The sequence below is a fragment of the Erpetoichthys calabaricus genome, chromosome 14, assembly GCF_900747795.2.
Source record: "Erpetoichthys calabaricus chromosome 14, fErpCal1.3, whole genome shotgun sequence".
In the NCBI taxonomy this organism is placed as follows: domain Eukaryota; kingdom Metazoa; phylum Chordata; class Cladistia; order Polypteriformes; family Polypteridae; genus Erpetoichthys; species Erpetoichthys calabaricus.
The window spans coordinates 103,667,708-103,678,644 of record NC_041407.2 but is presented as its reverse complement, the minus strand read 5'-3'; the positions used below and the strand labels follow the sequence as shown (position 1 = coordinate 103,678,644).

General features: G+C 46.0%; 1 protein-coding gene and 1 long non-coding RNA gene across 3 annotated transcripts in view; both read right to left on the bottom strand.

Moving 5' to 3' along the window:
• Positions 1-10,937, bottom strand: part of LOC127530171 (uncharacterized) — a 178,409-nt gene that overhangs the window by 98,200 nt on the left and 69,272 nt on the right. The gene's annotated exons all lie outside the window — the stretch shown is intronic.
• abi3a (ABI family, member 3a) overlaps positions 5,356-10,937 on the bottom strand; it is a 51,699-nt gene continuing 46,117 nt past the window's right edge. The window contains exons 10-13 of one of the 2 annotated variants that reach the window (XM_051936401.1): positions 10,384-10,500; positions 7,278-8,399; positions 7,125-7,226; positions 5,356-7,073 (exon numbers count right to left, since the gene is read on the bottom strand). In XM_051936401.1, coding sequence (XP_051792361.1) covers positions 8,239-8,399; positions 10,384-10,500 — 278 coding nt within the window. In that variant the 3' untranslated portion in view covers positions 5,356-7,073; positions 7,125-7,226; positions 7,278-8,238. Of the gene's footprint in view, positions 7,227-7,277; positions 8,400-10,383; positions 10,501-10,937 lie in introns of both variants that reach the window. The other variant, XM_051936402.1, reaches the window with a different exon arrangement.

The window sequence follows — 10,937 nt, the reverse complement described above, 5'->3', positions numbered from 1 at the left end:
GCACCGTTCACAACGGGTGTGGGACTCCACCAGGGCTGTGCTTTGTCTCCTATCCTGTTTGTAAGTTTCATGGCACGGCCGGGGAGGGGATTAGGGGGGTCCAGTTTGGTGGCTTTAGAATTGTGCCACTGCTTTTTGCAGATGACGTGGTCCTGTTGTTGTGCAGTGAACTCCTGTCCTCATTGATAGATAGATAGATAGATAGATAGATAGATAGATAGATAGATAGATAGATAGAAAAAGGCACTATATAATAGATAGATAGATAGATAGATAGATATGAAAGGCACTATATGATAGATAGATAGATAGATAGATAGATAGATAGATAGATTGAAAAAGGCACTATATAATAGATAGATAGATAGATATGAAAGGCACTATATGATAGATAGATAGATAGATAGATAGATAGATAGATAGATAGATAGATAGATAGATAGATAGATAGATACTTTATTAATCCCAAGGGGAAATTCACATTGGGACAGTTTTTGTGAAGCACTAGGGGTGAGGATCAGCACCTCTAAGTCAAGTCAAGTCAAGTTGGGGAGCATGCACTGGTACAGCGCGTTGCCGCACCCACCACACGACAAAACAACTCGGGATCCCAGTTGGCAACCCCCCAGGCAGACACGCGGTCCAGTCCCACCCTCTGGAAATGACCTTCTATCGGCCGCAGCCAGGTGTTACGTGGGCGACCCCTTGGTTTGGTCCTGCCATTCGGGTCCCCAACAATGAGGATCTTACGAGCTGGATCACCCTCGGGTAATCACGCCACAAGGCCGTAGTGCCATAACTGACGCTCCCTCACAGTGCAGGTCATGTGCCTCATTCGGGACTCCATGAGCAACACAAAGTTACACCAGCGGTACCCAAGGATTTTCCGGAGAGACACACATGAAGGAGTCCAGTCTTCATCTCAGGTCACTGGATAGCGTCCATGTCTCACAATCATGTATCAAGACAGGAAGCACCAGGACTCTAAAGACTTGGACCTTCATCCTTTTGCAGAGATATCAGGAGCGCCACACAGCCCTTTCCAGCGACCTCGTGACCCCCCATGCTCTCCCAATCCGTCTACTGACTTCATAGGAAGAGTCACCAGAGTCATGAATGTCACTGTCCAGGTAAGTAAACCTCCTGACGAGGTGACACTCTCTGTGCAGACAGACTCACTGCTGATGGCCGTGCCCAAGAGGTCATTAAAGGCCTGGATATTGGGGACACTCAGACTCCTCGCTCAGCCTCTCGAGACCCCCGATCAGAGCCTCCATTGACTCCGCGAAGATCACAGCATCGTCAGCAAAGTCAAGATCTGTGAATCTTTCTTCACCAACAGATGCCCCACAGCCGCTGGACCACACGACGCTGCCCACCACCCAGTCCATACAAGCATTGAACAGAGTAGGAGCAGAACACACCGCTGACAGACCTCCAGAATCAACTGGGAAAAATGCAGAGGGTCTGCCTCCACTCTGCACAGCACTCACAGTACCAGTGGACATGATATCCAACAACTATGAGGGGATCCCGCGAACCCTCAGAAGGTCCCACAGGGCAACTCGATCAACTGAGTCCTCTAATTCCTTAGTAGGAAAAAATGTGGCCTGTCCTGTCTGAGTGGGAGGTGAGTTACTGCCTCAAGTGGAGGAGTTTAAGTATCTCAGGGGTCTTGTTCACAAGTGAGGGGTAAAGAGATGATGAGACGTGGGGGTGAGGGAAGTTAGGTGGTCGCTATACTGATTCGTAGTGGTGAAGAAGGTGAAGAACTCGATTTACCAGTTGACTGATGTCCCTACCCTCACCAATGGCTTTGGGTAAAGACTGAAAGAACGGGATTGTGGGTACAAGTGCCCGAAATAAGCTTTCTCCACACCTTTAGAGATAGGGTGGGAAGTGCAGACATTCGGGAGAGGCTCAGAGTAGAGCCGCTGATCCTCTGCCTCGAGAGGAGGCAGTTGAGTTGGTTTGGGGATCTCATCTTCTGCTCACCTTCCCTGTGGACGTTTTACCAGCACAACTAGCTGTGAGGAGACCCAAGGAAGACCCAGAGCTTACTGAGGGGATTACATCTCCCAGATCTCTTAGGAATGTCTTGGCATCCCACCGTGTAAGTTGGTAAGTGTGAACATCTGAACATTAGAGCAAGTGAGACGAGGACAGGCCGTTCAGCCCCACAAAGCTCGCCAGTCCTGTCCACTTATTTCTTCCAAAAAAACATCAAGTCGAGTTTTGAAAGTCCCTAAAGTCTTATTGTCCACCACACTACTTGGTCACTTACTCCAAGTGTCTAGCGTTCTTTGTGTAAAGAAAAACTTCCTAAAGTTTGTGTGAAATTTCCCCTTAAGAAGTGTCCAGCTGTGTCCCCGTGTTCTTGATGAACTCGTTTTAAAGTCACCGTCTCGATCTGCTGGACTAATTCCCTTCATCATTTTAAACACTTCAGGCAGGTCTCCTCTTCATCTTCTTTTGTTTAAACTGTGAAGGTTCAGCTCTTCAACTGAGGAGATCGTTCCTCCCCCAAACTATGCGACTCTTCAATTCCACCCAGGGGGGTAAACGTTAACATTATATAAAGTTATTGTCTGTTTTTACCTGCATTGTTATCAATCTTTAATTTAATATTGTTTTTTGTATCAGTATGCTGCTGCTGGAGTATGTGAATTTCCCCTTGGGATTAATAAAGTATCTATCTATCTATCTATCTATCTATTATATAGTGCCTTTCCTTCCTTCCTATCTATCTATCTATCTATCTATCTATCTATCTATCTATCTATCTATCTATCTATCTATCTATCTATCTATCTATCTATTATATAGTGCCTTTCCTTCCTATCTATCTATCTATCTATCTATCTATCTATTATATAGTGCCTTTCCTTCCTTCCTATCTATCTATCTATCTATCTATCTATCTATCTATTATATAGTGCCTTTCCTTCCTTCCTATCTATCTATCTATCTATCTATCTATCTATCTATCTATCTATTATATAGTGCCTTTCCTTCCTATCTATCTATCTATCTATCTATCTATCTATCTATCTATCTATCTATCTATCTATCTATCTATCTATCTATCTATCTTTTCATCTTCCCTCATAACTCATCCCCTGTAGCCCTGGTGTGGCTGTGGAAAAGGACATGTGGGCCCCACTAAGCACTGGTGCCCCCCATGACCCAGTCCCAGATAAGTGGTGGAAAATGAATGAATCAATGAGCAACAAATCCCAGCTATCTGTGGATTCTGCTCCCGCAGACTTCCTTATTTGCAGTTATAAAAGCGTAAACCAAATTACGACAAGTGCGGCCTACTCGCGCCAGTCACGTCCAGCAGAACCAAAAATTCCCAGAGGGCAATAGTGCCACGTGAGACCGAACAATCAACAGGTCTGGGATGTCCAGGGGTTGCATGTGCGCCACCCTGAATGAATCAACCCCAACTGGGAGGGGACGTGGACCCCCATTTATGATGGGGGCTGACCAGGGCTGGCAATTGTTCAAATGAGAAATTCCCAGTAAATGTGAGTCATTAGCTCACACTGAGTCTTAAGTCCCTGCCCTTTGCACACACTGCCCGTCACTACCAGCGGCAGGATTCTTTAGCCCAGGGGTGGGCAACCTTTCAGCGGTGTCGCGCCGAACCTGTGTTACAATGTTATACTGCCTGCCGACATAATTCTACCAATTTTATTATTTTATTATATATAGTATCAAAACTGGTCAGGTTGTAATGGGCTTCAAAAGTATATAATATACTTTTATATATATATATATATATGTAGGGGCGGCACGGTGGCACAGTGGGTAGCGCTGCTGCCTCGCAGTTAGGAGACCTGAGGTTCGCTTCCCGGGTCCTCCCTGTGTGGAGTTTGCATGTTCTCCCCATGTCTGCGTGGGTTTCCTCCCACAGTCCAAAGACATGCAGGTCAGGTCAGGTGGATTGGCGTTTCTAAATTGTGCTTGGTGTGTGTGTGTGTGTGCGCCCTGCCCGGGCTTTGTTTCCTGCCTTGTGCCCTGTGCTGGCTGGGATTGGCTCCAGCAGACCCCCGTGACCCTGTAGTTAGGATATAGCGGGTTGGATGATGGATGGATGGAAGACGTTAATTAGCAGCAACGACAGGGCACTCCTTTAAAAACATGTTAGAATGAAAACCTGCAGCCACGGTGGTCCTCCAGGACTGGAGCTGGTGACCCCTGCTCTGGGTAAATTCTACGCCCCCCCCCCCCATCATGTCATCCAGGGGAGTGCTGCACATTGGAGCTTGATGTATGTAAATCACTTTGAGGGTCTTGAAAAGCGCTATATAGACACGTCTTCTCCTTCCTCATTGGGGGGCAGCTGTTGAAGGTGCAGAATGGCCCATAGGGGGCAGAATTTCTTACTTCAGTTGTTCTTGTGTATAGCGCCTTGAATTGCAATCACAGCCTCTTCACAGAAACCAGCTGGGCAGCCATCGTCATCTTCATATTTTACCAAACTGAAAAATAAACCGTTTTTGTGAAGATCTTTTCATATTTAGTTGCCTCTTAAGAATGTTTACTGCGATTTTATTTGTAGGGAAGAACCAAGCAAATTAGTTTAACAAAAAAAAAGAATCGATATTTATTGGGCAGTCTTTAGAAAATCCCACTTTGTGTTATTCAGAGCATTTCTGAGTGAATACCAACAGAGCCTGCTTGACAAAAATCAGTAAAGCAACGTTCATCTTAATATAGCGCCTTTCACCCTGAGGTCCGCCACACACCACTTCACTCAGTAACTGGCCTGGCCTTCCATTTCACAGAGTCAAACCCACCATCCACATCAAACACCATCAAAAAAAAATAATAATGCAATATAATGTGTTTCATTCATATTGCGTTTGACCTACAATGTACATCCATCCATCCATTTTCCAACCCGCTGAATCCGAACGCAGGGTCACGGGGTCTGCTGGAGCCAATCCCAGCCAACACAGGGCACAAGGCAGGAACATCATAAAAAAATATTAGCGTGCAAACCACCAAAGAGTGTAAGGATAAGGATTCAAGCGCAAAAACTCCCATTCATTTGTAACACATAAATATGGCACATAAATTAAATACACAAACACTTAATTCAATAATAGGGAATTGTTAAACACATTCAAAATTAGTTACACCCAGAAGTTACTTGAAACAGTGATGATGATGATGATGATGATGATGATGATGATGATGATGATAATAATTGATATTTCTTTCATTTTTACATACAGTATATAAATATCAAACTACATTACTATCACTCCTGTTGACACATAAATATTTCTTTTTCCTGGAGCAGTTTGGAACATGAATGCCGCCATTGTTTTCTTTATAATTGGATTCTGGTTTTCCTGTAGCACCCCCTATAGGTGACCATGATGATGAGAACCTCAAAGGACCTGCACGTAAAAAGGAGACCTCTAAACAGATAAAGCGATAAGACGTCTGTCTGTCTGCCGTCTGTGCTCTTTCTGGGTGTAACGTCATCCGGCGTCCACAAGAGGGCAGGATTATAATGCGATTTAAAAAAATAAAATAAAAATTTGGACGTGAGCATCAGTAGGAACAAAGTCACCTGAATTATTCGCTAACATTTCAGTAATTATTGACCGCTCTGATGCTGATCTTTCTGATCATAAAGTAGGTCATTATGATAGAAATTGACAAATTCAGAATTAATTGCTGATTTACGGTATTTGACGGCTCCACTAGAGGGCCTCTTTCTCTTGCATGATTTGGCTTAAAAACTTATAAGCCCATCATCGTCTCATAACAGGTTTAACTTTCCAGTTTGGTATTTTTCCGTGCAGCCGTTTTAGCTCTGGGCCAATTTCGATAAACTGTGACACACAGACACACACACAGACTGACACACAATCATCATCAAGATATCAATGTTTTTAGTATGGGACCCTAAAACATCAAGATCCATCAAAAAGGAGATCGAAATTTTTGATGAATTTAAAGCTTTTGCTCCTCCCCTGATAGACAAAGCAAAAAAAGGCAAGCTGCCAGTATGAGACAGCAAACAGTGTGGCATACATCTGAGTGTAATGTCATCCTGCGTCCACAAGAGGGCGGGACTATCTGATTAAAAAAAAAATAGGCAAGCGGCCAGTGTGAGATAGTAAACTCTGGGCATGGTGAGAGTACCAGAAATGTTAAGAGGAACAGGAGAACAGCTGGGACAAGCATACTACACCTCAAGGAGACCATCTGGAAGGCGACTAAAAGGGAACTGCGATACTTTTATTATAAAGGCTTTTGTTTTAGTAATTCTAGGAATGTTTGAGCCCCCACCCCCCCCCCTCGTAATTTTTCAGATTATGTTCATTTTGTTTTGTCCTTTAGTTTATGCAAGATGATGCTTTAAGTGATGTGATGCTATTGAATAAGTTTGCTCTTCTGTTTTATGTTAATTATATCGTCATTGTTTTTGTTTATCTGCCCTGCCTCCTGTATGTGGAGCCTAAGGAGGCAGGGCCACCTAGTAAGGCTCATGTAGCACTTAAGACAAAGCCAAGCAGACATCAACAGCTTCGCCATTGCATTTTTTGACCTTCCGATTCCTGTTCATGATTGTCTCTTTTGGATTCCTGGTTTTGACCCGTGATTTGGTGATTATTGGATTTGTTTCCTTGAGGCTTTTTCCTTTTTAGACAAAAGTAATTTTTGCACTTCATTTTTCATTAGACATGTTCTTGACATCCTTAGCATTAGGCCTGAGTGCCACTCGGGCTGTAAAAACAGAGCTAAAAGTGTTAGTCCCGAGTGTCACTCAGGCATCAGTATAGACACCTCTCGCGTAAGACCCGAGGTTTGCTTGGGCTGTAAAAGTGCCTGCAGCATTAGTGCCCTGTGTTTCTTGGGTAATAGTATAGGAGTGTCTTGCATAAACAACAGGCCCAACTGATACCCGGGCAACGGTATAGGCATGTCGTACATAAGCATCAGACCTGAGCGTTACCCGGGCAACGGTATAGGTATGTCGTACATAAGCAACAGACCTGAGCGTTACCCGGGCAACGGTATAGGCATGTCGTACATAAGCATCAGGCCTGAGCGTTACCCGGGCAACGGTATAGGCATGTCGTACATAAGCATCAGACCTGAGCGTTACCCGGGCAACGGTATAGGCATGTCGTACATAAGCAACAGACCTGAGCGTTACCCGGGCAACGGTATAGGCATGTCGTACATAAGCATCAGGCCTGAGCGTTACCCGGGCAACGGTATAGGCATGTCGTACTTAAGCATCAGACCTGAGCGTTACCCGGGCAACAGTGTAGACAAAGTGAATTTTTCTTCAGGCAGAGAAATTGAAATGGTTACTGAAAACGAACAGGATTCTGAGAATCCGAAAGTGACACTTGCGTCACTGGCATATGTGCAGTGTGCTGTTCATATTATTAGTATTATTATTAAAAATGTAACACTAATGAGGTTAATAATGAAATGAAATTTGACGTTTTCTTTTTGTTTTCCCTGCTATCCTTTCCTTGTAGACATTTTTAACTTGAATAACTTAAGTCTCGTTTTTAGGCCAGTGCAGGCCAAAGCCCGCCATTTCAGTAGGGTTTTGGTAGCCTAAAGTGAAGACTAATCCAAAATGTGATCCTCTAACCTCGCAAATGGACGTATGCTTTGTCTATTAATGTTCAAAGGAACCCATCAAAAATTAATCAGATGGAGGGTAAGTGTTGCCCCCAATGGGCAGAGCAGGCACACACACATACACATACAGAGACTGACGTTGGCAGTGGAGCAGGATGATGCCTCAGAAGACAGTGGAGAGCAACAGACTAGAAATGGACAAAAGCTGTGCATTTTAGCGGGGGAGAGTGGTGGGCAAGTCGCATTCCTAGCCACCAGCCGACTTCACTCATCTGCCTTTAAATTTTACATATTTAGGTGCGCGTCTTACGCTTCACTTTTTATGAAGTATTCCCTCATCTTCATATGTTTCCCATGAAGGTAGCTACGCTCTTACCTGCACGTTAGCCTGAATTCGTCATAGCATAGTGTGGCCACCAAGGGGGTGCCCTACCACTTGTATATTTGACAAAGTGCTGGTTGCGCACCTGCATAGGCAGGGTGGGCCTCTCCAGTGTCTGCCATAACATGAAATGGGACACAAGTTACCAAAAAAACATAAAGAACATTAACACGAGAGTCCAGCGCTTTGTGTTCCTCAAGTCTCCCACCTCCAGGTGTCCTCAATTATCACGCCAACTGCACATAGTTTCCAGGGAAGAAACCCGTCACATTGTTGAGGACGCCTTCGTACCAGCCGTCAGGGTTCTTCTTCATGACGTAAATCACATCTCCTTCCTGAAATGTGAGGTCGTCCTCCCTGCTGCCGGTGTAACTGTAGAGGGCCACCACTGGAACGAGAGAGGAGAATAGTCAGGCCAGGACGTGCTGTAGACAAAAAACAAAAGTAGGTGGCACTATTGCCCACTCTTGACCCATCTCTCCTTCCTTACCTGTGTTGTCTCTTACCAGGTCTCTCACTTTCTTCTACAACAACAGATGGCTTGGACCTATTCAGTCAGGCCATCCCACCGAGATGGTTCTGCTTATCATGGTCGACACCCTGTGGCTGGCAAGAGCTACAGGCATGTCATCTGTCCTCGTCCCGTTAGATCTTTCTACTGCCCTCGACATGGTCACCCACCTAGTCCTCCTTGCTGCCCTCTCGAACCCTGGCATCACTAGGACCACCATCAGGTAGTTTGAGTCCAACCTCTTGAGCAGATCCTACAGTGTGTACCAGCATGGGGAAGATGGCACCAGGCAAGCATTGGGGTGTCCCAGGGATTGGTGCTGGGCCCTCTCCTCTTCTCTCTCTTCACCTCCTCACTAGGCCTCATCACTCAGTCCCATGATGTTTCTTACCAGTTTTTCACACACGGGCTTGAAGGAAGGTAATTCCATGCCAGACCAGGGGGTGGCGAGGGGCACTAAAGCTTTATGTCTTTCCACTGCAGACCAGTTACGAAAAATTCCACCTGACCTCAATGATGCCCCTTCCGGTCACAAGCCTGATGTCGCCCCTGCCAGTCATGAGCCCAGATGATGTCACTTCCAGTTCAGAGGATGCCACTTCCAGTCATGAACCCCGATGACGTCACTTCCAGTTCCAGTCATAATTGCCTCACTTCCTCTGCCACACTTTAAAAACCCACCATCTCACCCTCACCAGTCAGTTCTGTTTTGGACCCCAATCTGTACACAGTGGTACACACCACCAATCATTTTGCAGCCAGGATCAATTATACGGGCGGCTGCCCCAAACCTTTTTTGTGGCTCTTTTGTCTCATCTTTCAACATATTGCTAAGCTGAAGACACACACCTGTGCCCATCCTTCCGTTCAGAGGACCACACGTTATCAGCCAGAATCTCTGCAAGGCTCACCGTGAGTGTAGGAACACCATCTCCAGCTCATCCTCAGAAGTCAGACCTTCTCACTATCCCACCTCATCCACCTACTTGGCACCCCTTCTCTATTCAGCTCACCTCAATGTCACAAACACCCGCAAAGCTGGCACACAACCCATGGGTGGTCATCGATGGACCAGTGCTCCTTCAATGACCGCATTGCTACAGTTCCTGAGTCTGGTAGATTCTCTCCACATAACATCCACAAGAGTCTGCAGCACCAGTTCTGGTCCTGGCTTTGGTCACATCAGCTGGCAGGAGAACTGGCATGTGTCACCAAAATGGAGCAGCTGAGGTGGGGGACATGTCATTCCTCTTCCTCTTTTCAGATCACTACGTTGAAGTTCACATTCTTGATGTTTGCTTACAGGGTAGTCAGAGGGGCAGCCACCTGTAGATATATGGAGACCCTGCTGGGGTCCTCTGCTCCTTCTCGACCACTCGGGTCTGCTATTGAATGCCCGACGTGATAGTCTCAGTCCAGACGCTTTTCCTGTGTAGCTCCTGGCTGGTGGAATGAGCTGCCCACCTCCATGTGACTCCCTCAATGTGTTTAAGAAGCACACAAAGACCCCTTCGTTTGGTGGATTCCCCTCTAACTGATATAAGCCCTCAGGTTTTTCTAGCCTAGGAATTGAAACTAATGTTGTATGTCGTTCTGAGCTCCTCGCCTGCCATGATCAGTTCTGTCACTTTGTCCTGTCACAATTGTTCCCAAGCAGCCCCCCAGACTGAAGTTTGCTCGATTTTTCTTGACTTGCCTGCTTAGCAAATAAATGTAAAGGTTCAGCGCACCCGGGTCTGGGCGTCCTCTCCTCGTTCTCCGACACACCCCTTTACTGCACAGGACAGCATTTCACATTGGCATCACTGGCACCACTAGTATACCACCATGATCCCCCAAAAGGCGGGGGTGCAACCCTTACCTTTCTCCAGGTAATTGGCCGGGGCATCTGTGTCGTAGTCCACTGGGGGTGGAAGAGGAGGATCCATGGAATAGAATTCAAAGAGCTCATCCGGTGGAGGGACCGTGAAATCGGACTCTGGAAATGGAAAGCAAACATTAGGAAAAGGAGCTCAAGGTGGTGGGCTGGGGGTGGAAACAGAAAATGAAGGGGTAGAAACTATTAAAGACGCTCCCTAGGGTGCAGGACTCCACGTATTATTATAGAGGACACAGCGAGTTGTCGCACCCACCACACGATGAACCACTCAAACTGGGACCCCAGTGCAGCCGTGCCACGGGTGACACCTCAGCACCACACAGGAACGGCGTGAGGTTTTTTTTTTTAACGGTGGCTGGAGTGCCAGTCCTGCCACCCAACCTCCCCTGAGTCTGTCACGTTTTTAATCTAGGCGATAAAAACATTTTTTTGTATATAGCGCCTTTCATAAAAACAAAACACCACTTTGTCTTGCTCAAGGTCACATGACAAGATAAACGTGGATAACGAGGAGCCTCCAATTCTTCCAGTTTACA